Here is a 26,733-nt window from a genome sequence, read left to right as displayed (position 1 = left end):
AGAAGCCTTGACTTCTGGCTGATCCCAGCTCAGCCGCTGAACAGCAGCATGAAGTGGCAACATAGAACTACATAAATCTACTACTTCAGCATATTCAAAGACCTGGCTGCAGGCTGAGCAATCCTTCCAGAGAGCTGGATATTGCTCACCACGCAGTCCATCAACACAGTTCCCAGCTCAACTGCAGGGATTTGATCACAGAGTCATTTTCTTTCTTCACCTCCCGCAGTGGGCTCCAGTCCCCACCTTTGACCTTCGTGAGTGTCACTAGCTCACTAGTAAGCCAGCCTCTATTTACAGGAAAGTAGGAACTGCCAGACTGGACTAAAATAGTGGTCCATCTAGAGCAGAACTCCATCTCTGACAGTGGCCAGACCTAGGTGTTTCAGAGGTGTAAGTACTCCACCACAGGCTGATGCGGGATAATCTGACCCTCCCCACTCGGTCTCATCTTGATCTCCAATAGTCAGAGACTGGTTTAAGCCACAAAGAACAAGGTTTATCATCACTTTTAAAATTATAATTATGTATAGAAACTCGGGATAATCTTGATATCCATGTAAATATCCAGCCCTTTCTGTATATTGCTAAGTTCTTGGCCACAATGACTTCCTGTGGCAGTGAATTCCACAGTCTAATTACATGAAGCGGGAAGATATTTCCTTCTATGGATTTTGAATTTCCCACCTTTTAAATTCATTGATTGTCCCCTTGCTCTTGTGTTATGAGACAAGAGATCAGAAGCTACCAATTGCCCTTCTTTAGACCATTTGTTATCTCATGCACTTTTTTCACCTCTCTGCTTATCCATCTCCTTTCTCAGGGAAAGGATTCTAACCTTTTCACACTCTTCATATGGCAGCTTTTCCAAGCCCCTTGATCATTATCACCACTTTGCAGATCCTCCTCTAGTTCCGCAATGTCTCTTCGGAGACGGGGTGACCGGTACTGCACATACTATTCTACCTCTCTGAATGCTAACTGAACTTCTTTGCAATGCATTTACCTAAGGAACTGGTCACTGGTTGTCCCACAGTGCATAAAGGAGTTTGCTATAACCGTCGCTGTGTGGCATACAGAGTTCCGCACTGCATCCTGGAAGAGCAAAACAGACGAGTATCACCAAGAAGCGAGAAACAGACACCAGGTTGCAGCTAAGAAGATTCACAACTAAGACGCATAGCTCTGTTCACTCTGGACTTGGTACTAGAAAAATAAGTCACAATTAGATAGAGTTGTATTAACTAACCCCAACCTAAGCATGATCTTTTTCCAGATGGGGATGCATTGCTTGTTAATACACACCTATCTAGTCTCAAACCAATTCTTCTAGTGCAGACAAGTCCTTTCTGTAAACTTCTGGAATGAAGCAACAGCACAAACTGAGAATAGGACCCTCTTAAATAGCCAGGCACCCCAGGAACCTACTGCTACACAGTAAGTGCTGCTGACAGCAACTTCAAGCCCTTCCTAGAAGGCTATGCCTGATCACTATCCAAAAGAGTTTTATGCATTTCCAGTGCATTTAAAATGAAATCTCCCAACAGCCATGTACTTGCTTAAAACAATGGTGTCACACCACCGCTTGCTGAGGACAGAAGTTACATTTCAGATTCAAATAATCTCTGTTGTGATTTACAATAATCACTTGTCTTAAAGGACAGAAGAGACAAAGCTTGCCATGAGCCCAAGGGCTGCACCTACTTTGCACATAAATTTTAACACACACACACACACACACACACACACACACACACACACTCTCTCTCTCTCTCTCTCTCTCAGTATTTTCCCTAGTGAAGTAGAAATTACACAAGTTTCCCAATACATTGCAATGAAATACAGCAATTGAGCAGCTTTATCTTCAACCCACAGATATAGCGGAAGGTGCCCACAAGCCACACCTCAGAAATCTCTGGGCCACACTCCAGGGTGTAATGGCTTTGGGCCAGATTGTGGGAACAAGCAGCCCTCCCTTAGCCTTGGAGTTTCAAGTTTTAAAATCAATCTGGTCTGACCAATACACTAAACTAGATCCTTGGAAAGAGAGAGAGAATAAATAGACTCCTCCAAGAGACATATAGGCCTTGCTAAAACCTACTGCTTCAAGGAGGAGACTACAGTCAGTACTGAAACAGTCACCAGAAAATCTGTGATGATTCCAGAAAGAAAAAGACAATCCAAGGTCTCTTACCTTTGTGTTTTTGAGAATCATCAGGTCTGTATTGTTGTTTCGTATTAAAAACTGCAGGTGTAACTCAATAGCCATTTCACCACTTAAAATTTTAATCATTTTTGAAATCTGGTCCTTAGGCTCTGGGTTCTTCACATACAGATGACAAAAAAACAAACAGATCATCAGAATCCCTGCATTCCCCCAGGACCAAGCTCTGTTAAAACAATGGCCCACCAGAGAGCTAATAGATAGGTATATTTAACAGTACATGCCCCGTCACGTGCTTCAGAGATCAGAACCTCTTGGAAGAGAAAAGAGTAATAATTCTTCCCTCAGTGCATACAACCCAGCTCCCAGGAACATTAATGGGAGTGCCTCTATGTACGGGAGTAGGGGACAGACCCCCTAAGATTAAATGCAGTCACTGAACTGAATGGAAGGTATTGCGAGGAGACTTGTACCAAATGCCAAAAAGGCTCAACATCCGGCTCTGTTTGGTCTCTTATACCTTCAACAGACGAGGAGAAAAGACTCTCCCTCAAGAGCAGTTACCTACATTCATATTGCGCTTATATTTCCTTGCAGATTATACTGGGGAAGGACTCAAAGCAGCAATACTTTAGGCATCACAGGCTGTGCCTCATGATGTGGCTAGAACTTCTCAGGAAAACAGAACACACCTTAATTCAATGCAGAAGGTTAATGGAAGCAGATGTGCTAAAGCCACCCTGCTCCGATTTACAATGGCTGGAGAGGGAGAACCCAGTGTTATGACTTTTGGAACAATCTACCATTCACTGCTGTATTTCCACTGTCTGCTCGTTTTCAGTGCTCTGCTGGAATAACTCGTCCCCACAGCCCTAGATAACGTCTGCAGGGTAAGTCCCTGCTTGGCACTCTTTCACAGAGGGTGGAAAGTACATCCGGTCTCTTTGTAGTCGCTTTATGTTAAAGAGATCCACTGAGTACAGCTAGTTTAGCCCTTCAACTAATCCCCTCAATTATTTCTTTTCTGATCTGGGGCAGATTAAACTCAGGAATGCTTCAGGTCACAAAGGTTGCTTATGCATGCTTGCCCCTTGCCACAACCAATGGCATTCATGTAACAGAAACTAATCCAAGACATGTTGCCCCCAGAGTACTCTGCTCACAGGCTCTTGATGAAGCAAGGACTTCCACCCTCTTTCCTTGCCTAGTTTCAGCAAATATCTCCACTCACATTTGAATGAACAGAATGTCTCCCTTTCAGCTGTCTACAGGAAAATCTCAACCATTCCCATGACTAGTTCACATGTATGCATTACCTTCGGGTAGCATTTTATTTTTTTCCTTTCACCAGCCCCAGAAAAAAATGGCCAGGCTGCTACATCTGCTGCTTAGGGTGTATGTATATTTACTTCTAACATACCCGAGAGAGTAAGCATTACACAACAAAAATCTAATGAGCCAGCCAAGTAGCACAGCAACAGCACAACATGCACTATTCCCAAGCAGAGAGCAGAACTCAAGCACCAAGCTTTATCCCTCACTGTAGGCTGTGAGCACTGTAGAGCAAAGGGTACAGCCCTCAGGGAACATGAGCGCCTGGTATTACTCTAGCAACTCCTTTTGGCATTCCAGAGGCAACGTCCAGGCTCTCCCAGGCAGGAAAACTGTTACTGAATGGCTTCTGGGGAGTGGGCCAATTCACTGGCCAGTGCATCAGAATGAAGTGCTCAACAGCAGCAGAATTTCAGTGCTTTCCTTTGGGGAGGAGTTAATTTCCTCTGTACCGATAAAGTCCAAATCAAACAGATAAACCAGGTCCTTCTACCTGGCCCCTTCTCCTGACCCAGAGTCTCCTGCAGCAGCCTACCTGCTCCCTACAGTTCTCTCTCTCTCAGCTGCTTGCTGGCCTTTTATCTGCAGACCATCACCTGGCCCCTAGCCTCAAACCTATCACTGAGGAGGAAGCTAGTTTAGTCACAGACAAGGGTACGCCCAACTCCCTTAGAGGTTCATCCCATCTTGTGACAGGGAAGAAGAGGAAGGGTTCTAAGCAAAACGTGTATGGACAGCTGAACACAGCACATTTGATTTCACAGAATGGCACTCACAGATTCTGCAGACTTCGCAGCACAAGTGCTACTTGGCTTCTCTTCTGTCTCCATAGTGTCACTGAAATTAAACACAAAAAAAAACAACCCCGTTCACATCTCATGACTGCCAAATGCTCTGGCAGCAGCTGAATGTTGCGCCCTGACACAGGAGACTAGTGCATGAAGGTGAGCTCTGGGGATAAGAGACCTTTGACATGGCACAGGGCTGACACATACAAGTATAGCAGCCCCCTCTGCAATCTGAGTCAGGGGGGAGTTAGGGATAAAAGACTGGGAGAATCCTGGCCCCCACGCTGGCTGAAAAGTGCAGCGACTAGAGAGGCTTGTATGGACGAGGAGACGCGAGGGAAAACTACTGGTGGAAACATGTTTGGGAGTGAGACATAGCAAGGAGACTACCTCCATACTCAGAAGCCTAGGGGCCACTACTGTCAGTAAGGATGGACGTAGTGATGAATGAGAAAGCAATCCAAGTCATTAAGCTAGCACTGACACGCGGCCCTGACAGACTTGTGTAGTGGAGGGAAACGTTCCATTTATCACTACAGCCCAATATAGTGTACAGACTCCCTCTGCCTGACATTTTAAAGTAAACTCAGGTAGTTTTCCAGTCTCTCCTGGGGAGTGCCATGCCAGATAGAACACTTCAGGCATCATCCATCTCTCTCACTGACACGACTGGATGGGCGTTACAAGCAAGTTGGAGGGGATAATTATTTCACATCTCTTCCAGAAACATAAGGCTCTGCCAATGTTACAATAAGGCTCTGCCAACGGTGGGGAGAGAAATCTGTCCGGGTCTCTCTGAATGAACAAAAATTGAAATTCCAGTGCTCAAGGGAGAAGGTTGCTGCCTGCTGACCCCTACAATGCAATCAATCTTCAGAGGTGGCGCTCAAATAGGACTAACAGAGATCAGACATTGCACAGGCTGATTTATAAATTGTTTTGTGGGTACATATTCCCTCTTACTGTGGGACATCTACCTCAAGGGTGGGCAAACTATGGCCCGCAGGCCAGATCTGGCCAGGCAGGGCTTTCAATCCAGCCCACAGGATTGCCACCCTGTCATAAGTAGATAGGTAAGGTAAGGGTTAAGTTTCTTTTACCTGGAAAGGGTAACCAAACACCTGACCAGAGGACCAATCAGAGAACTGGATTGTTTAAAAGTCAGGGGCGGGAATTTGTATACTTGGTCTGTCTTCGTTTTCCCTTCTCGGCTATGGTCAACTAAGTTTTCTTCTAACTCCATCTTATCTCAAATATTCTACAAAGTCTGTGAGACAAAGGAAAACAAAGTAATGTCGGCTATTGAGGCAGCTTTGTGTGTTGTATGTCGATGTGGATTTGCTGTGTCTTGTGGTTTCTCGGCTGTGAGATAAACAAGCTTGCTTCTACTACCCTGCTTTCAACTCCTTTCACTAAACATCTGTGAGTACAAAGAAGAAGCAAAGTAAATTCGGCTATTGAGGAGCTTGTGTCTTGTATATTACATGTATGTGATTGCTTGTCCTATTTAATTGAGCTTGTTAAATCCAGACTGGGTATTCAGATTTTCTTAAGTAGGCGCCTGTATAGATGTTATGCAGTGTGTAGTCTGTTGTCTCTTTTCTATATAAAGCTTTCTGTTTTCAGACATTGTGGAAGGATTCGTTTCTAGTAAGGCAAAGCCAAGCTGTTGGTATTGTGGCATCTCAATTGTCCTGAGGGAAAGACGCTTAGTCTCTTGGGAAGCAAAAAAACAGGTTCTTGTACGCGCAAGCTAGACCATGGAGGAAGCTGGAAGGAGGGGGGAAGGGGTATCTCTCCTGCTTCTGAGACTCCCAAGAGAAACCAGGTTTCCGGAGGTCCCCCCGGGAGGGTTTGGAGACACCAGAGAAGGAAAAGGGGTCAGGCCTATCAATTCCTGACCTGGTGGCAAGCCTATAGATCTAAAGGGAGATTAAGCTTAAGACTTCATGCTAGTGCCTCAGTCTTTGAACTCATAGGTTCAAATCGAGGTTTACTTGACACACCCCACTGGCCGTGGGTCCCCGCGCTGCTTTCCACAGAAGCAGCCAGCACCACGTCCCTGCAGCCCTTGGGAGTGGAGGAAAGGACTCTTCAGCGCTGCCCTCGCTGTAGGTATCCTTCCCTGCAGCTTCCCGTTGGCTGGAACAGAAACCCAGCCAATGGGGAGCTTCGGGGAGGTAACACAGGTAGTGCCAGTGCGCAGAGCCCTCTGCCCCCCCACTCCAGGGACTGCTGGGATGTGGTGCCAGCCTTCAGAGAGCAGCAGGGCCAGAGCAGGCGGAGCTGCCCTGCCCGGTGCCGCCACTGCTACCCTGGAGCACTCCGGAAAGGGCACGGGCAGAGCCTGTACCCCAACCCCCTCCTGCACCCAACCCCTTGCCTTGAGACCCCTTCTGCCCCCAACTCCGGCCCTGAAGCCCCCGCCACACCCTGCCTGCACCCCAACCCCCTGCCCTGAGTACCCTGCCGCACCCCACAGTACTCCTGCACCCCAACCCCCTGCCCTGAGGCCCCTGCCACACACCCCTACACCCCAACCCTCTGCACTAAGCCTCCTCCCACATTCCTCCCTACACCCCTGCCCTGAGCCCCTTCCTGCACACTGCACACCCTCCTACACCCCAGCTCCCTGCCCCAGCCCTACATTCATGGCCATGCATGCAATTTCCCCACCCAGATGTGGCCCTCTGGCCAAAAAGTTTGCCCACCCCAACCTACCTGCTACATACGCACTCTTGACTGAAGAAACAAAGGTGTTTGGAACCAGTTTCCTACATTTCCATAGGCCCTTGTGTTTTGGTAGGCTTGGTTTGGGCTACAGTCCCCATTAAATGCTTTTTAATTAGATGTGGGTGCTTGTCTGGCAGCTCCAGAGACTAAAGAACAGACACTGCAAGAACAGCTGTGCTACACACTTCCTCCACAAGGCTGTATTCACATGCCTCCATCTTAACCTAGGGAAGACCACCTCTAGGAAAGAGAGGGTAGTTGAGTCTTCATGCCATGCGGACTACTTGTGAGAGACCAAAGAGGAGATGAAATGAGGCGATCAATTAGCACCAACTGTGGGAGGTGTCTTGTGTAATGTCGATATCTGGCCACTAAGATCTTGTGATACAGATTGCTGAAAAGTCCCCAGATGGTCGTAGTACCTTCTGGTAACAAAGTTCTAGGCTGGATCTGAACTAGGGAGCTTTGTCCAAGAGGTGAAAGGCTTTGTATCATATCACTAATAATAACGCTCTTCATTTCTGGTTTTTACTGAAAATTTACCAGGTTTTACAAAAGTTATTATTCAGTTTTGACCAATTTTCACCCAAAATGTAGACTACTGAAGTATCTGAAAATACTGATTATGCCAAGAAAATCCAATATAGCACTAGCTAAGATGTGTTTATGTCAATAAATGATTACTCTAAATGTAATTAAATTCTCTCTGTTTAAGTATCTCTGGGCTCCAATAGGTTCAGGTACCATCTAGTAGCGCTACATATTATGCAACTAAATGCAGTGAAATAAACTACCCCAGCATTCAACTGCTTTTACTTTCAATACTCTTGCTTTCCTCTGTTGCTTTTTTCTGTTCTCCCATCTCCTAGTATTAACCCCGATATTTACCCAGAAAACTGGGTCATTCATTTGTTTTTAGCAATTTTCACTTTTTAAAAATTTTGTAATAATGCCACTAAATTCCCAGGAAATTGTAAACAAAAGAAAAACTGAAAACGAAGGGACCTACATATTACCAGTCCCTGGGCCATACATTCCGCTAAGTCTACGAATATTGATGCATGCTTTTCCAATGTTTCTGCATAAATTAATTTACCCACCCAAAAAAAAATACAATTGTATTCTAACTGAACATGACAATTATATTTCTACTCAAGCCAACATCCCCACCTGTCTTTCTCAGATCCAGGGACAGTCCCAGTGTTGGTTGATCCAGGCACAGAGGCAATAGGAGTTCCAACAGTGTGGAGATTCTGGATCACAGAAGACAAGAACTGCTGGCTGGCACTTTCATACAGATCGAAGCAGATCTGATAAGCCATGAGAAGGTTGTCTTCCTTCACCAGCTTTTCTAAGATGTCACTTACAGCCTGGGGGTCATCCAGGAAAATCAGGCACTGGGGGGGGGGGGGGGAACACAAACAAAAAAAACAAAACAGATAAATCCACCAGGCAGAAAACACTGCAAGATGAAAGAACAGGCATCAATTCCCCATACTAATTTCTGTACTGTTTCCCTGGGACAGAAGTCTCCCCCACCCATGGCAGATACAAATAATCTTACAATAGTTCTTACAAGTACACTTAATATTTTCCTCAGTCTCATTTTAAAAACACAATTACTGTCAGAGAAGCTTCTTAAGAATTTTTTTTTTCTTATGTATAACAGCATCTTCTGAAGCTGTAAGGGCATAACCTACAGTCCACCCACTTCATTACTTGAAATGATGGTGTAATCTCATACTAATACTAGAACAAGATTGAAAAAGTTTTACCAAATGAACATGTGCCATTTTGCTAAAATACCTAAGATAAAATAGAACAGGGTGTGATGCTCTTAAAGTCCCACACCTAGGGCAAGCTGCAATGGCACAAGACCTAAGCACCCAGCTGTGTAAAGGTGATCATGAAATGGCTTTCTGAAAACAAAAAGTTGTACTGATTTCCAGGAGAACAGAACGGAAGTTATTAAATTTTCGTAAGGTTCCAAGCTCTGTGATTACAGTCTGATCCCCCACAATGATGCATGGAACCTTTAGTCATAATTCGCAGAGCGTAAGCTGAGAAGGAACTATTGCATCACCTAGTCTGACCTCTGGTATAACACAGGCCACAGAATTTCATCCAGGTACTCTTGTATTGACCTCAGTAAATTGTGTCTAACTAAACCACAGCTTCTAGAAAGACCTCTAGTCTTGATCTGAAGACATCAAGAGATGGAGAATCCACCATGTTCTCTGGTGCTCCAATGGTTAATCACCCTCATGGTTAAAAATTTGTGCCTTATTCCCATTTTGAATTTGTCTGGCTCCAGCTTAAATCCCCTGGTTCTTGTTCTGCCTTTGTCTGCTAGATTAAAGAGCCCTTTAGTACCCGGTATTTTCTCTCCTTGGAGGTATTTGTACACTGTAAATCAAGTAACCTCTCAGTCTTCTTTCTGTTAAGCTAAACAGACTGAGATCTACGTCGCGCACTGGAAGGTATTCTCTCCAGTCCTCAAATCATTTGAGGCTCTTTTCTGAGCCTCTCTTAAGTTTTCAACTTCCTTTTAAAAATGTGGGTACCAGAACTTGATGCATTTTTCCAGTATCAGTCTCACCAATGCCCTATACAAAAATAAAAATCACTTCCCTGCTCCTACTCACTACTCCCCTGTTTATACAACCAAGCATCACCCTGGGAATTAATGTTCAGATGCTTTTCCACTATGAGCCCTACACTCTTTTCAGAGTCACTGCTTTCCAAGACACAGTCCTCTGTTCAGTAGATATGGACTTCTTGTTCCTAAATGCATGAACCTTAATTTGGCTGTATTAAAAAGTATTTTGCTTGAATAGGACCAGTGAATCAAGCAATCCAAATGACTCCGTATGACAACCCTGTCATTATTTACTATTCCACCAGTTCATCATCCACAAATTTTAATCCGCAGTAATTTTATATTTACTTCCAGATCATTGACAAAAAATGTTCTAGCTCCTTTAGTTGTTTTAAAGCAAGCTTTGTTTCAGAAGAATGAGCATGACCAAGTATGAAATATCAGAGTCCACCTTTAATATTGACCTCCATTCAATCCATATTTAGCACCCTCCTAGGCAACTGAATTTCATCTGTTTAACGAAATCCGATCCCATGTGGGAATTGAGTTAGATACACCTAGAAGACAGTAATTTTTATTAAGCAAAGTGTTTATGAAAAGCAGAGGTACACAACATTACCTGGCACACATTGATGAAGTCTGGTTTCTCCAGGTTCATGTAGATTTTAACCAGAACTCGCAGCACTTTATTACGGAACTGCTTATTCTGCATCAGAGACATGCAGAGCTTTAAGCTGTAGGCTAGCATTCCAGGAACATCATTCTGAAATTGATGGAAAAGACACAGTCCAGATGATGTTGTTACAAAACAAGGTTAAGGAATAAAACCATTTACACATAATTTCTTTTATGTTGACAGAAAAATACACACAACTTGACATCTGGTCTTTTATTTTTCTCTTTCCTAGAAACTCAAACACCACATGCATACAAACGTGACTCAAACAGAAGACCATTTATAACCAAAACAAGCATACTCCACTACCAAGAAACAATACTCATGGAAAGAAACAAATTCACTCCAAAGTAAAACTTCAAACATAAGCACAAACGCCCTTTGAGAGCTCAGTACTTAAATTTTCTATCCCACAGACTTTTACCTAACCATCAGGTACTCATCCCAGGGAAATGCAGGTATTCAACATAGAAGGGTTAGCCAAATGGACCATCCAGCCAAAGAATTCCACTTATACACATACTTCATGCAGGAGATTGAGAAGAGAAAAGTCTATTCAATTCTGATCAGAGCATCTGAGCTAACCGATAGCAGAAACAGAAGGGGTTGAGACATGAATAAAGTTATTAGATGTGTGGAAAAACTTCCATATGAGGACTGAAAAGATCAGGACCATTTAGCTTAAGAGACAGAGATTAATAAGATAGGACACGACAGAGGTACACAGAACAACAAATGGAATAGAAAAGGTAATTTGGGCACTCCTAGATACCCTCTCTCATATTTTAAAAACTAGGGTACATTCTCTGAAATAGAAAGGCTACAAATTTAAAGTAGATAAAAAGAAATACTTTTTTTGAATAATGCATAATCAACCTATGTGTCCAACTCCTGCATGACAACACAGAGTTTGAGAGCTTAGCAAGATTCATAAAAAGATGAGCCATGTTTGTGTATAATCAGAACCTCCACGGTTACACTAGGTTATACTTGGTTTTAAGCAAAGAGAGACTCTTGCACTTCCCAGTGAACAACTTTTTTGGGAAGAGATAGTTATTATTGCCAACATTTCATTCCTCAGATTTGTTCACGAAAAAAGTTTCAGAAATTATTTTTGAAATTAAAACATCACTAGAACTGAAACTTAACTGTCTGATGCTTACCCACCACAGCATATTAAGTGCCACTTTAAATATTAAAAAGGGGCAACAGATAAAATAGACAAAACACGACAAGGTAAAAATCTCATCATTCAAGCTGAATCACTGGGTTTCACCAAACATTTCCCAGTGAGCTTCACTAGTATTTTGCTACAACAAAATCTGTAGCTTTACAGTCACCTGAACCTCCCTTTTCTTGATCCAAACCCTAAAGGGGAAAGTTAAACCCTACATGTGAATCCTTCACCTACCGATTCTAATATGGTTTTCTCAAACACATCCAGCCTACGGGTCTCCAGTGCAATACCAATGGCCTGCTTGTACTTGTGATCATCCAAACACCGCTGGAACATCTTGTTAACAATCCCTTCCAGCCTTTCATCGACAGGTTTCTTCTCCACTTCGGCCAGCTCTGCATTCTCCACACACTGCTTGGTGTAGTGGTCAATACATTTTGCTGAGATGGAACATAAAGAACAATCACCATCAGCTTCCTGGACACACACAGCTTCAAAAGTAGTACAAGACAGTTGAAAATCTGACTACTAGGGTTTGGGGAGAAAAATAAGCACCCTCCAAGAAGATGAATGTCTACACATACAAGCATTTAACATCACCTTTGTCTTGTCTAAATCCATTAAATTACATTTACTTGTCCCACCACATGACCACAATCTAGGGTTAAATTATCAAGTCATTTACACCCCACTATCAACCTACTTAATGGTTCCCTTAGTTACACATGGGAAAATATGGAAATCACTTGGGTGGTCACCAATTCTGTTAAGTGGGGGAACACTTATATGCCTCAAAGTCTTGATTTCAGTGCTGAAGGCACATACATGTTTTACACAACTGTTTCAAACAACAGGAGATTCTGGATGAAGGTATAACAGCAGGAGACTTCCCAGATGCACAATATTTATTTATATTATCACAGCACCTATGTAAACTGGTTCTTTAATCTAGACACAATTATAAACAGAGAAAGTCAAGAAATACTAGGCCGGAAAAAGCAGCTGCAACATCTGTTCAGCTAATTCGAAGCAGAGATCAGGGAATTTGGAGGACAGCAGCAAAGGCAAGTGGGATCTCAAGTTATAGTAGTTTTACCAACTAGAGCAGAGGTAGGCAACCTATGGCACATGTGCCGAAGGCAGCATGTGAGCTGATTTTCCATGGCACTCACGCTGCCCGGGTCCTGGCCACTGGTCCGGGTGGCTCTGCATTTTAATTTAATTTTTTATGAAGCTTCTTAAACATTTTGAAATCCTATTTACTTTACATACAACAATAGTTTAGTTATATATTACAGACTTACAGAAAGAGACCTTCTAAAAACATTAAAATGTATTACTGGCACACAAAACCTTAAATTAGAGTGAATAAATGAGGACTTGGCACACCACTTCTGAAAGGTTGCTGACCCCTGAACTAGAGGGCTTTCCATTTAGAGTCACTGTCAATTACCAATAATAGTCTCCACATATTCTGAATTGTCATTGACATTGAAGAGATCGCCTGCTCCCAAGGCATAGTTCAGAGACTCCTCAAAGGCTCCCAGGTGATAAAACACTTTGGAAGCCACCAAGGCAGCAAACTGGCGACTCCGAAAGCCCTCATCTTCATAGAGAACTTCGCTGAAAAGGTCAGAGAAAAGACAATCAGTTGAGCAAGCAAAGCTTCCCCCAAAGGCATAGGCCAACTGAAATTTTCAACCTCATCAGCATCTTTGGGAGGATAGATTCTCAAACCTAAGCCAGCTAAAATGAACACTTTTTGGAAAATGGGGAGATAACTACTACGTTAACTGGGATCAAGCAGCCAGAGAAAAGGCAAATGCATTATATTCCATGTTTAGTTTGAGCATCCACCCTTCCAGGAATAAATTATTTCTTCTCTTACATTTTATCCACCGACTCAGAGATTTCTGCCCAGAAGTCATTGACAACAGCGTTCAGTTTGTGCAGAGCGAACTCCTATGGAAAGTAATAGAAGTTTCATTGTTAAAGAGCAAAATTCATTCTATTTTTCTCCTTATGACTGCATCCTATGGTAAGATCTCAAAAACACCAACACCACTGCTTACAGAGCAATCTACATCCTCACACTGCTTTCCAAACATCATTTATTCTCATGAATAATTTCCCGTGGGGGAAATGTAGGGTTCTTTATCCCCATTTTATAGGTGGGGATATGGAACCCTGATCCTGCTTCCCCTCAACTTCACTGGGCCAAACTGACTTATTTACTGAGATCCCTTAAAATGCTCAGAGTCTCCAGAACTGACTCACAGCTGTCTTTGTCTCTATTTTCTTGCAGGTTGGCTAAAGCAGCCTATTCAGAAAAACACATATCCCGCAGGGAACACAGACCACCCCGATTACAACCTGTGGGCAAGATGATGCCATCAACCTGTCAACTGCCTCTTTGTTCTGCTGATTTGAGTTGTTTGTTGGGTTGCCTTTTTAGTCTATATGTATATTTTATAAACTGTAAGGTCTCCATGGTTATCTTCTTCTCCCTCCACTAGGGTTACTAAACGTTTTTAGGAGACTATATGGAGATATTGATTATTTTGGTTTTTCCCACTCCCAAATTATGTTAGAGACTTGTGAGAAGAGATTAACTCTGACTCAAACAGTAAAATACAGAGTAAAAGAACATCCAAAGTGCAACTCCTGGGCCATATGCAGCCTAGAAAGGCCTGCCATCATTAGAGAGGCAGAGTCTCCAGAAACTAGAGATCCCAGCATGACCCATGCTGGAACCTGCAGACATCCTGGGCATTAAAATAAAAGATTGGTCGCAGTTAGCTGCATTTCACATGGATTGCCTGTGCATCTCAGGCTCCTGGCAACAAGTTCTTCTGACTGGACGCAGCTTGAATGTTACCTGTCCTTTTCTAACTATTATGGTTGCTAGAATCTGCCTATTTCTATTGTTTAAAAAAAATGGTACAAAGTTTCAACTTGTAGTTTGTTGCTCTCAGGTCTAATCAGCATTTTCAAGCTTACCTTGAGCTGTGGCTCTTCTTCATCCAGAAGAGAAATAATTCCAGCTGCAAAACAAGAAGCTTGTCATCCGGAATGAATTTTTACGCATTGCAACAGAAAATGTCACTTACTCACAAAACAATATGGTGAAAAGAAGAAGCCTGGTTCTAGTTTATGGTTCTAGTTCTTAGGTAAAGACTTAAAAACTGACTGCAAACATATAGCAAATCTATCCTCTAAAACAGCACATACGTTTGTATAAGCCTCTTGGTCAAAATATTAAATCACTATGACACTTGAAAATGTATCCTTTATCACTGATGTATGCACTATTCAGCCTGCCCATGCCCTTCCTGGAGGGGAGAACAGATAGGGGAATGAATCTTGTACAATCCTACTCCACATATAGGATTCTTGTAAATTTCAATACTTTACTGATTTACCAGAAATAGCAGACAGGAAGCAAACCTATGCTATCTCCCTCCAACACACACCATTTTTTTTATTCTTAAAATGACCCATTCAAAACATGATGTCAATTGATTCCTCCCAGTCAGAAATGGGATTTAGACCTAGAACTGAGCTTTTAACTATCAGGGACAGGAAATCATGGTTGCAGACTAGAAAGAATAACCATCAATTTTTTCCCTGAACCTTTTTTCCTCTCTCCTGAGAAGTGTTCAGGCAACAAATACCTCAATAGCAAAAAAAAAAAAAAAAAAGTGTGTTTTCCTTTCTTGCTAGCTTTGCCCAGGTCTCCCACATTCAGAATCTTTACACTGGCTTCCCTTCTTCCATATATTCAAACTTCTTGTTGACTTCAAAGCTCCCCCTAACTCTGCACCTACCTCTCTCTCTGCCTTCCTCTCCTCCTGTACTTCCTGATGAGCCCTATACTCTGCTAATTGCTAACCTCACCCTTCATTTCTTTCACCCACTCTAGACTTCAGCTCTTTAATCACAGCTCTTCGATAGATCTGAAACAGGCTTCCAGTCACCATACACCAAGCACACTGCTCACCACCTTCACTGCTTTCAAGAAAGCTATGAAAAATCAATTCAGTTTTCAGCTATAACATCCAAACACTGTGTTTATTCTGGACAATAGCTTCGTGTCTCTACACTGTAATCTCCCTGGGACAGTGATCTGTTACTGGTTTGGCACAGTCACTTGTATACAGTCGACAATGATCGTACTGTATAATTTAAAATAAATACATTTAAATAACTGTTGCTATAAGACTAAGCCAGAAACCACATTGTTATTCTATAGGATCTTACCAACAGTATTGTTCTTACTGTGCCAAGCCCCATTCAGATGCAAAGCACAAGTGCCCTATTCATTTCGGTGACACTTTGCAAAGGCTGAGCAGCAGCCCTGGAGCTTCAGGTGACTGGAGCAGTCAGATGGAAGGGATTAGCACCTCTCCCACTAGGCAGCTCACCACGTACCCAGGAACAACCTGTTCGGATTCCATCTCTCCCATGCCACAGAGGAGATAAGGGGTCATTTATTGCTCTAAGACCAATTCTGTGTTATTTAAGATTTTGACTAATAGTAGTCAGGCCTGGATTTGCACCCACTGAATAGGTAGGGTGGCCACTCACACATTCTCAGCATACCAAACATTCCAGTACTTCCAGGAATGTGGGTCTGCCCCTGCTGGCATGACCTCACCCCCACTTGGCATGATCTCCCACACATGGTGTGATCAAGGTCATGCCAGTGGAGGCAGAGCGGTGCTCTCTTGAAAACTGTGCCCCCCACATGATACCAGACAAAGATTATGGCTACACTGGCACTTTACAGCGCTGCAACTTTCGCGCTCAGGGGTGTGAAAAAACACCCCCCAAGCGCTGCAAGATACAGCGCTGTAAAGCCTCAGTGTAATCAGTGCCGCAGCGCTGTGCTGCAAGCTACACTCTTAGAGGATGTGGTTTATGTGCAACGCTGGGAGAGCTCTCTCCCAGCGCTGGCGCTCCGACCACACTCACACTTCAATGGCAGCGCTTTGAAATTTCAAGTGTAGCCATACCCAAAGCCAGGTCTGATTCTGGCTCAGTACCAGATGGAGGAATAGCATTCAAAAAGCAGGGCCATGGTATAAAACTGGAAAAATGGTCTGCCGATGCCTACGCATCCATACCGCAGCGCCAGAAGTTCAGGATGGAATCCTGCTAAGTCACAATGGAATTCAGAGCACCAATGAAAGTGCATCTTTCCCCCAGCTGTGGCAGCTGACACGCAACAGTGGATGTCAAGGACTAAACACATTTTGTGATTACTGTAACTAGTCCCTAAAATGTGTCTCTCTCAGGCAGTGAGTCATGTTAACTATGGGGTGGACAGCCTGAGAAGGAGCCAAAATTTACCAATGTACATTGCCAAAGAGCCACAGTAATACGTCATTAGCCCCACATCAGCTCCCCATTCCCAGCACCTCCCACCCACCAGCAGCCCCCCGATCAGCACAGCACCTCCCCTTCCCTCCCGATCAGCTGTTTTGTGGCATGCAGGAGGCTCTGGGTGGAAGGAGGAGCAACTAAGGCACAGCAGGCTCAGGGGAGGGGGCGGGACGGGGTGGAGTAGGGGCAGCACCTGTGGCTGAACAGTGAGCACCCCCTGGCACACTGGAAAGTTGGCACCTGTAGCTCCTGCCTCAGAGTCGGTGCCTATACAAGGAGCCGCATATTAACCTCTGAAGAGCCGCATGCGGCTCCGGAGCCACAGGTTGGCCACCCCGTGATAACTACACAAAGTTAAAAGAAAAGGCACAAAATCAGATCAAGTGACTAAAATGTTTAGACAAATAAAGTGCCTTGAGATGAATATTTAAGCCTAGAGTTGGTCTGATGAGTCAGAGAGCAAGATCTAAAGAGCGTAACCGCCTCTGAAGGAGCCCAGCTGCAAGTCAGAGCCTTTAAACGCAGTTCCTGACACTAAGTGCTTCCCATGCTGATCTTCGTGGCTGAGATAAAGCGAAGGGAAAGAGCTGCCTCCCAGGGTGAAAAAACAAAAAATGAAAACAAAACATGTTGCCCTTCTATAGCCAAGCTCCTCTGAGATCTTAAAGGCTCTTTGGGAACATCAGCCAAGGCCCTGCATGCAGATCCCTGAAATAAACCAGCGCGGTCTCTGTTCTACGTGGGGAAAGCGAGGCAGATGCCTCAGGGCTGTCTCCGTTCTAGACGGGGAAACGGGGGCACACGGAGGCGGGAAGTGACTTGTCCCAAGGCGACACAGCAGGTAGGGGGCGCAAACAGGAACGGAACCCAGGAGTCCGAGTCTCCCTGACCAGCCTCCCCCCGCCCGGCTGACAGGGGTGAGCCCAGCGCGGAGCGGTTACACCGGGATTCCCTCACGGTGGCTCTGCTGCCGCCAGCGCAGAGCGGGGCGAGGACCCGCGGAGGGCGCCCCCTGGAGGGGAGGGGAGAGGAGGGTCCCCAGAGGCGGGGGCGGCTCCGGCTTTGCCCAGTCACCGGCCCTGACTCAGCTAAATCGCGGGCGGCCTGGAGGCCCCGGCCCAGCACTCACCGGCCGAGGTGATCATGCTGCCGCTTGGCCTCGCCCGGCCCGGGGTGCTCGCTGCTCCGCGCTGGGGGCTCGGGGGCCGCCGATGCCGGTACTCGGGTCCGTGCCGTGACCAGCACTGCCGCCGTCGCCTCCTTCCGGCCCGGAAGTGTCGTCAAAGGACCCCACAGGACCCCGCCGAGCGGGCTGCCCTCGCAGCTGCCCGATCACAAAGTACCGGCGGCGCCGTTAGGAAAATGGGGGGCTCAGCCCCGGAGCCAGGGGAGAAGGGGCATGGGCCGAGTCGGCCCTCGGCCTGCGGGCACGGGCCTGGTAAAAGCGTCAGGCAGAAGCTAGACTACTCTTCCCTCCCCGCGCGGGGTGGTCCCATCTCGGGGAGCACGGGGGGACCGAGCAGCCTCTTCGCCCTACAGGAGCCGGTTCCCCGCTGGAGGAGAAGACTGTGCACAGCCCCAGCCCGGCCCCCATAGCAGCTAGGGCAGGGGGCAGGGCAGGCAGACCCCCCCCCACACACACACATTCGTGCCTAGACCCCTTTGCATTGCAGTAGGGGTGTCATTTGCCCTCGGCAGCGGAGGGGCACTTGCCCCCCAAGACCTTTCATGGGTCTGGCTCCACTCACCCCAAGCACCCACCCCCAACTTTGCAGGTTGCAATATAATCACACAGGTCAAGAGTAATCAATTATCTTTGGTCAAGGTCTAAATTTCTTGGTCAAGAGATAGGCAAGGTCCAGATGCCAAAGAAATAATATTTTTTTAAAATGGTAAGTCGATAAAAAGACTTCAGGGTCCATTCAAAAGCATCTGTCAATTGGGATTTGGCCTGTGTGGTGCTTCACCTATTAACTACCCTGAGAGAGGGGGTTGGGGCTGATAACTTCTCCTTCCCCACAAAAAAACTGAAATGATGCCCCTGCTGCGCACAACTTGCCAGGGGCACAATTCCTCCAAGATCCCGTCACCTCCTTATGTCCCTGGCACCCAGCCCCTTCGGTGTCGCTGTAGCCCAGGAGCTAGGGTTGCCAAGTGTCCATTTTTTGACTGGAATGCCCGGTCAAAAAGGGACCCTGGCAGCTCCAGTCAGCACTACTGACCGGGCCGTTAAAAGTCCAGTTGGTGGTGCAGCGGGGCCAAGCCAGGCTCCCTGCCTGCCATAGCTACGCATAGTTCCAAGAAGCAGCGCCATGTCCCTCATCCGGCTCTTACACGTAGGGGAAGCCAGGAGGTTCCACATGCTGTCCTCACCCCAAGCCCCAGCTCTGCAGCTCCCATTGGACAGAAACTATGGCCAATGGGAGCTGCAGAGGAGGCATCTATGGATGGGGAAGCACACAGAGCCACCAGGCCACGCCACTGCATAAGAGCCGGAGAGGGGACATGCCGCTGCTTCCAGGAGCTGCTTGAGGTAAGCGTGGCCCAGAGCCTGCCCCCCAACCCCCTGCCCCAGCCTGATCCCCTCAAGTTCCACCCTCTGAACCTCTGCTGATCCAGCCTGGAGGCACTGGCTCCTGCAACCCCAAACCCCTCATCCCCCTGCCCCCCGCGAGCCTGCATCCCGCTGGGAGCCCCTACTCCCCCACCCCACACCCCAACTCCTACTCCAGCCTGTCCCCCCTCCCTCCCTCCCTCCATACCCCTCAGCACTAGCCCGGAGCCCTCTCCTGCACCCCAAATCCCTCATCTGTCCCCACACCAGAGCCCACACACCCAGACAGTCCTCACCCCCCACCCTGCACTCCAACCCCAGCCTGGAGCCCCCTCCTGCAACCTGAACTCATTTCTGGCCCTTGAACCCATACCCCCAGCCTAGAGCCCATACCCCCCACACCCCAACTCCCTGCCTCAACCGACAGCCCCCTTCCATACTCTGAACCCCTTGGCTCCACCCCCCAGCCTGGAGCCCCCTTCTGCACCCCAAACCCCTCATCCCTGGCCTCATCCCAGAGTCCTCACCCTCTCTCATATCCCAACCCACTGCCTCAGCCCAGAACCCCCTTCTGCACCCTGAACTCCTCATTTCTGGCCCCACCTTGGAGCCCGCATCCCCAGCTGGAGCCCTCACCCCCTCCCACATCCCCTCTCACACCCTAATCCCCTGAGCCAGCCCGATGAAAGTGAGTGAGTGAGGGTAGGGAGAGCAAGTGACAGAGGGAGGTGGGAAATGGAAGAGGGGCGGGGCCTCAGAGGAGAGGCGTGGCTAGGGGCGGGGCAAGGGTGGTTTTGTACAAGTAGAAAGCTGGGACCCTTATCAGGAGCCATGAAACGTGGAGGAGAAAAGGAACACTGAGCCAGCAAGCCGTGAAGTTAAGAATGGGAAAAATTAGGCTGAATGTCAGGGGAACTTCCTAAGGGCTTGTTTACACCCAGCTCTTCAGTGAATCAAGCTTTGCTGCTGTAAGTGTTCACAGCAATATAACTGTCCAGTCATGGCCCAGGCCGCATTGCATAGGTAGGTGTTGCACAGACACAGCAAAAAGATGGTTGCGGCCCTGAAGAGCCTACCCAGTGAGGAGTGCTCCCAGCTTCTCCCAGAAGTTGGGGGTGGGGAAGGAAGGAGGAGGGTTTTTTACTGCACATCTGCAGGAATCACAAGGCAAGGCCCGGAACTACAGCAAGGAAGAGCCCTCATGGCAGGTTTTCTCCCATCTTATCTAAGTTCACAAGCTGAAAAAAAGGGAAACCTGCCCAGAAAAGCACCTAGTCCAGCTGTCTGCCTAACAAAACATTGCCAAATCCCTCTCCACTGCAATCTGGCACTGTTTGCTGACACAACAGTGCAAGGTCCAAACGCCCCCTCTGCTTTTCATGCAGTGCCCTGGTTATCAGCACAGCAGTTAGGCTTGTAGACTCGTGCCCAGTTTGAATAGATTTGACATTCCAGTCGGGAAACTCAGAGGAGGGGAAAGTCAGGCCAAACAGAAAATTGGAAGTTTTACAAAGTTTGATCTGGTTTGATTTGGTCCCTCTCCTCAATGAACATCCCCAGGTATCCAAGTACAAGTGTTCTGTCACTAGTTAAAGCCCACCCGTGCGCTGTGGATTGCCACCAAAGACAGGTTTCACTCTTCCCTTCAGTGCTCAAAGGGGTATATAGTGACTTGCATCTCCCCCAGCTTATCTTAAATCAAATCAATTCAAAGTCAGAGTAAGCCGCACATCTATGTTATTAGGGGGATCATTCTGGTAGACATCAATAAAACTTCAGAAGCAATCTACAGTGTAGGATTTAAATCTGTTTATTTATTCCTCACGTCAAGTATTTAAGACAATGTCCCAAAATTAGTCCCCCAATTAAATAATACATAAAACACCTGCTTCACCTATAAAAGGCCAGTTAACCTGTTAAAAAAAAAAAAAATCATCCAAGTCACTTTCCTTCTTTAGACTAATGTCCAGTGGAAGATACATGGGGCCAGCTCTGCTCCCATTTACTTCCATATAAATCTAGAATGATTCCATTGACTTCAATAAAGTCACTACATGTGTCAATCTGGAGCAGAATTTGGGCCCAAGTCTGTATACATTTTGTTGGTCTCTACAGGGATATTTTAAATGGTTAATTCATCAGGCCTTAGCAGATTACAAAGATTTGCATAACACTGTCACCTCTGTTATGGGAGTAAACACTGAAATTAGTATGAAGAGTTTGAATAAGAGACCTGCTCCTAATTTCGAGATGAACAGAAAGAGACGTAAATACGTAACAGACTCAGGCCTGGTTTAGATTAGTTATGGTCAATGTAAGGCAGCTTACATCGACCTAATTATGTCAGTATGTACGCTATAATGCTGCTTCTGCCAAAGTAAGTGGCCTGCTACATGGACATAACTACTCCACGAAAGGCATAGCACATATGTTGATGTAGTTAGGGTGACGCAGTCCGTGTATACACTGTTACTTACATCACCTTTTGACTGTGAGCCCGTGCACGGCTGACAGCTCTGGCTGTCAGCGGGGGGTAGGGGGGAACAGGCACCGCTGTGAACCCCAGGGCTACCAGGCTCCAGCTGTCAGTGTGTCTCAACGCCCCACTTCAGTCAGTGAAAGCGCTCCTGGTGAGGACGCGCACCACTGACAGAAGGAGCAAGCGTGGACATGAACCACCGCTTTAATTACTGCGGTGGCTGCACGTCAACTTAACCTAAGTCGACTTAATTTTGTAGCGCAGACATGCCCTCTAACTACCTGCACAGCTCCCCAGATGAGCTGTGCTAGAAGATTATGCTAGCTAATGCACTCACTTCAAGTAACTGAACTATCAACTGTTTCCCACTCAGTGCTGAAATTCAGCATCACGTACACAGCCATCCACAATAAATGACTTTACTAAATCTCATTACATTTGTATTTTCAATTTGCTTATAACCACGATCCCTAAAGGAAATTTAACGTACAGAATACCCCGTGATCTGGAAGCAGGGTGGTGTTGGTCCCCTCTATATAGACTCTTACATGCTATGACCCTACAGAGAACCTTAGAGTTCTGAACACCTCGGGAATGGAGGTCGTTCGTGACTCTGAAATATCCGTAACTCCGAACAAAACTTTATGGTTCTTTCAAAAGTTTACAACTGAACATTGATTTAATACAGCTTTGAAACTTTACTATGGAGAAGAAAAATGCTGCTTTTAACCATCTTAATTTAAATGAAACTAGCACAGAAAAAGTTTCCTCACCTTGTCAAATCTTTTTTTTAAACTTGCCTATTTTATTTTTTTTTTGGTAGTTTACTTTTAACACAGGACTGTGCTGTATTTGAGGTTTTTTTGTCTCTACTGCTGCCTGATTGTGCACTTCTGGTTCCAAACGTGGTGTGTGGTTAACTGGCCAGTTCATAACTCTGGTGTTCGTAACTCTGAGGTTCTACTGTATTATCTACCTTCTAGGTTTTGTTGAAAGCCTTGTCTACACAGGAAAGTTTTACCCAGATATAACTCCCAGTGTGGACACACACATTAAAATAAGAGTGGCTTTTTTCAGTTTAGCTTAAACCCATCCCCAAGTGATTTAAGCTAAATTTAAATAAAAGGCACTTTCAGACCAGGATAAGCGTGTCCATAGATAGAGTGTTACACTGGGATTAAAGTCTCACCTTAGGTTATACTGAACGAGCACACATACATTGACAAGGCCTAAGTCATGAGCCACAAAGACTTTCAGCAGCAAAGTTGTCAAGTGACCTGAATTACAACGTAAACTTCAACCAAAGAATTTCTTCAAACACCAGTCGAGGATCAGAGAAAACTTTTCCTCATTTACTCTGTTCCTCCCACTCCCCCGGACCCTGACACCTAATGCTCTTTTCCACTGCTCAGCAGCCACCCAATCACCCCAGATGCAGCGAGCTGCTTTCATAGAGCAGAAACATCACTGCAGCACCACTGGGAGACCCTAGAAAGGAAACAGTTAACATGTAGACTATAGTACACTCTTGTTCTCCCATTGCCCTTCTCTGGCACCTCCAAGCACTTGTCAGGGATTAATGAGGCCTTGCAGCTCCTGTGTGAGGTAGGTAAATATCAAAATCCCCATTCTCCAGTTGAGGAAATTGAAGCACAGAGAAATTAAATGATTTGTCCATGGTCAGAGCTGGGTACAGAACCCAAGTGTCCTGATTGCTCACCCCCTACTCTACACGATAAGGAATGCCTAAGGCACATTGCTGTCAGGAGGGACAGGACCAATTTTCATCTCATCAGAAGTTTGGATTCGCTAGGATTACAGTGCTCAGTTATTAACCACTTCTCTGCCAACCAAAGAACAAAGGAAGACAAAACAACTGTTGATGGACTGACCCAAATGAAAGAGCCTCCCAGCAACCCTGGAAGACAGTGAGATGGGACATAATTGTGGCGAGAGTGTCCTGCCAGCAGCCTGATCCAGATGAAAACTCACAACAGAGAGCAAGGAAAACCAAGCCAAACTCAAACATTTGTTATGTTGAAGCTGGACATAACCAGTGTCCCATTAATACTCCATGGAAATAAAAGCCTAATTAAAACTATTGGTTGTCAGATAGATTAAAAAAATACCTTTGAAAATTAATATATAGATTGTATTACCTAAAAACAATATATTAAGTCACATCTTTAAGAGAGATGAACCTATAGGGTGATCTTCGGGGCCTGAAAGCCATGTGGTTGTTGGGATCCCATGGTTAAGAAGTTCAAGGGTGGGGGGGAAATGGACATCTGTCACCCTCATCAGAATGTGGAAATGCTATAAGCACTGTTGGTTGCTCTGCCTCCAATGCAATCTGTAAATCACTCACTTAGCACCAGGATTAGCCGTATGGAATGAACGGCTCTCTCAGACCGCTCTCCTATTGACATGACCATCAGTGACTTCTGCATCGTGCACATGATTGTCCGGCATGACAGTAGCAATTATTGCCTTTCTTCACATTAGATTATTGCATTCAATCTTCTTCAACTCACCAGTATGTTCCAAGGTCTGTATATGGAGATGAGCAGGTGCACCATGACCTCCCTGCAGCTCTTATCGCTTTCTCCCCCACTTGCCTATTGTTTCCTAATGGGGAAGCCATAACAGAAATGGAAGGTCTATTGAGGCCGTTATCTGGAGCTTTAGAACAGCAATAAAGCAGGAGGGCAAGGCAGAAGATTGCTTTCATCAGCAAAGAAACCCAGAAGGCCTCTTGGAGGGGAATTTTGTTATTCAAATGAGAGACTCTCTCTTCTAGCAGCTGAGCACATTTTATACCTGGGATTCCTGCACCATCACACATCCTGTAAAATGCTAAAATGGACTGTGGGCCTTTAAGAAATCCCATTGGATGCATCTACAAATGAACTCTACCAGGTGGTAGAACATGATCCTCCTCTGGGTTTTGCTGCAGCAATGGTGAGGTGGGAGCAGGACGGTTATCTGGCTCAGACACTGTTGCTACAGAAGGTAGCAGCTTTTCCCAAGAGCTGGGAGATGGCTTCCATGTCCCCTTTCCAGAAGATCACCAGGGTGAATTCAGCCCGTCATCCTCATGCTATAAGAGCAAATCAGCAAGGGTGTTGCCTTGACGCCATCCAGGAGCTTTAAGCGCCTGTGCCTCTGCTTGCTTCTTCACAGTTTCCGTTTAGCGACATGCCGGTCAGAGCCACTCCCTCCTTGGGGTCTTGCAGGCCACCTATAAGGAGCAGGGAAAGGAAGACACAGCAAAGTCACTGAGGAAGATGCAGACAGGAGTCCCGGTTTTCAACACTCCTATTTTATACAAATTGTGACTCATATTTTTAATTAAGAATCAAGTTTTAAGCAATGAATGAACCATAAATTGGAGACTTTTCATAACCAGCTCGTTCTGGGCATCCTGGCAGCGTACAGGATTTTAAACTAACACCAGGTGACTCACCTCGCCCGCTCATGGGTAAAGAGCTGTGGGTTCCAATCCTGGAATCTGATCCACACAGACCACCCCCATTCCCATGTGATGCCTCATCAACTTCCATTGGACTCCCCACAGGCAAGAGGGTCCGTCTGCCTGAAATCGACTGCAAGATCAGGGCCTTCAGTGTTTATTGGACTGGATTTTCTTGCCACCACAATTTTCAATGGAGCAAATGCCCTTTCTGTACCACACAAACTGGGCATTTCAGTGATTTGCCCGCATAGGCTCCTGTTCAATCTGAAGCCCCCTAGTTGCACCATTGTCACATAATGAATTATTATAACAAGAGGGTTCTCCACGTGGGTGTCCTCACCATTGGTCATGGATCAGTTTGGAAATTAACTAGTCAAAAGATACATTTACTATGAATAAAGGTATGATTCAGGATTCCTCCCGAAGCAGTCTGTAGCCTCTGGCCAATGGGGCCCCTGCAGAAAGGGGATCATTGCTGGAAATGCAAGAATTGTGGGCACAGTATTTAAAACTGCATTTCCAAAGAACCTCAGGAGAGATCTGGAGGAGGACTCTACGTCATTATTTATAAACAGGGATAAGTTCTGTGTCCGGCCTTGTCTACACTAGACAGTGGCATAGTTATACCAGCAAACCTTTCTAGTGGAGATGCAGCTTATACCAGCAAAAGAGTTCTTTAGCCGGTATACACCTCTACCCCGCTATAACGCGGTCGTGGGGAGCCAAAAATCCCTTCTGCGTTATAGCTGAAACCCCATTATATCGGGGTAGGGGTGGCAGGACTCCGGCGGTGATTTAAAGAGCTCCGGGCTCCAGCCACTGCGGGGAGCCCCAGGCCCATTAAATCGCCAGTGGAGCCCCACTGCCACAGCCCCGCGATAGCGGTGGCAGGACTCCAGTGGTGATTTAAAGGGTCCGGGCTCCCTGCAACAGCTGGAGCCCGGAGCTCTTTAAATCGCTGGCAAACCCCCTGCCGCAGCCCCGGGATAGCAGCAGCGGGGCTCCAGCGGGATTTAAAGGGCCCAGGCCTCCCCACAGCAGTCGGACTCCCGGACCCTTTAAATCGCCAGCAAACCTCGCTGCCGCAGCCCCAGGGTAGCAGCAGCAGGGCTCTAGCAGTGATTTAAAGGGCCTGGGGCTCCCCGCAGCAGCGGGAGCCCCAGACCCTTTAAAACCCAGCTGCTACCGCGCTATATGTGAACCCATTGTAGAACTGATAAATGAAATTGTTTTTAATTGTTCACTTTATTAATGTAAGTTCTGTTCACCATTCACTACACTTGCCTGCATTGTAACTTCTGTTCACTGTTTAATTTTGTATTTCATATGACTTGGCATTGTGCCTCTCTCATACAACTTTGTATTAGAAAA

General features: G+C 46.0%; 2 protein-coding genes across 2 annotated transcripts in view; both read right to left on the bottom strand.

Annotated features, from left to right (window-relative positions):
- The window catches only part of PSMD1 (proteasome 26S subunit, non-ATPase 1), a 126,832-nt gene extending 108,685 nt beyond the window's left edge, over window positions 1-18,147 (bottom strand). Inside the window, exons 1-10 of the mRNA XM_032777256.2 lie at window positions 17,984-18,147; window positions 14,470-14,513; window positions 13,358-13,431; window positions 12,923-13,092; window positions 11,704-11,909; window positions 10,236-10,379; window positions 8,188-8,414; window positions 4,273-4,333; window positions 2,195-2,323; window positions 1,007-1,095 (exon numbers count right to left, since the gene is read on the bottom strand). Of these exons, the coding sequence (XP_032633147.1) occupies window positions 1,007-1,095; window positions 2,195-2,323; window positions 4,273-4,333; window positions 8,188-8,414; window positions 10,236-10,379; window positions 11,704-11,909; window positions 12,923-13,092; window positions 13,358-13,431; window positions 14,470-14,513; window positions 17,984-17,999 (1,160 nt within the window). The 5' untranslated portion in view covers window positions 18,000-18,147. The remainder of the gene's footprint in view (window positions 1-1,006; window positions 1,096-2,194; window positions 2,324-4,272; window positions 4,334-8,187; window positions 8,415-10,235; window positions 10,380-11,703; window positions 11,910-12,922; window positions 13,093-13,357; window positions 13,432-14,469; window positions 14,514-17,983) is intronic.
- Window positions 18,148-24,186: 6,039 nt separating this feature from the next.
- LOC116822997 (uncharacterized protein C2orf72) overlaps window positions 24,187-26,733 on the bottom strand; it is a 13,023-nt gene continuing 10,476 nt past the window's right edge. Inside the window, exon 4 of the mRNA XM_075068965.1 lies at window positions 24,187-25,128. Coding sequence (XP_074925066.1) covers window positions 25,037-25,128 — 92 coding nt within the window. The 3' untranslated portion in view covers window positions 24,187-25,036. The remainder of the gene's footprint in view (window positions 25,129-26,733) is intronic.

This window comes from Chelonoidis abingdonii, chromosome 8 (assembly GCF_003597395.2).
Source record: "Chelonoidis abingdonii isolate Lonesome George chromosome 8, CheloAbing_2.0, whole genome shotgun sequence".
NCBI classification, from domain to species: Eukaryota; Metazoa; Chordata; order Testudines; family Testudinidae; genus Chelonoidis; species Chelonoidis abingdonii.
The sequence above is the reverse complement of the archived record's forward strand: the minus strand, read 5'-3'. Positions and strand labels throughout refer to the sequence as shown.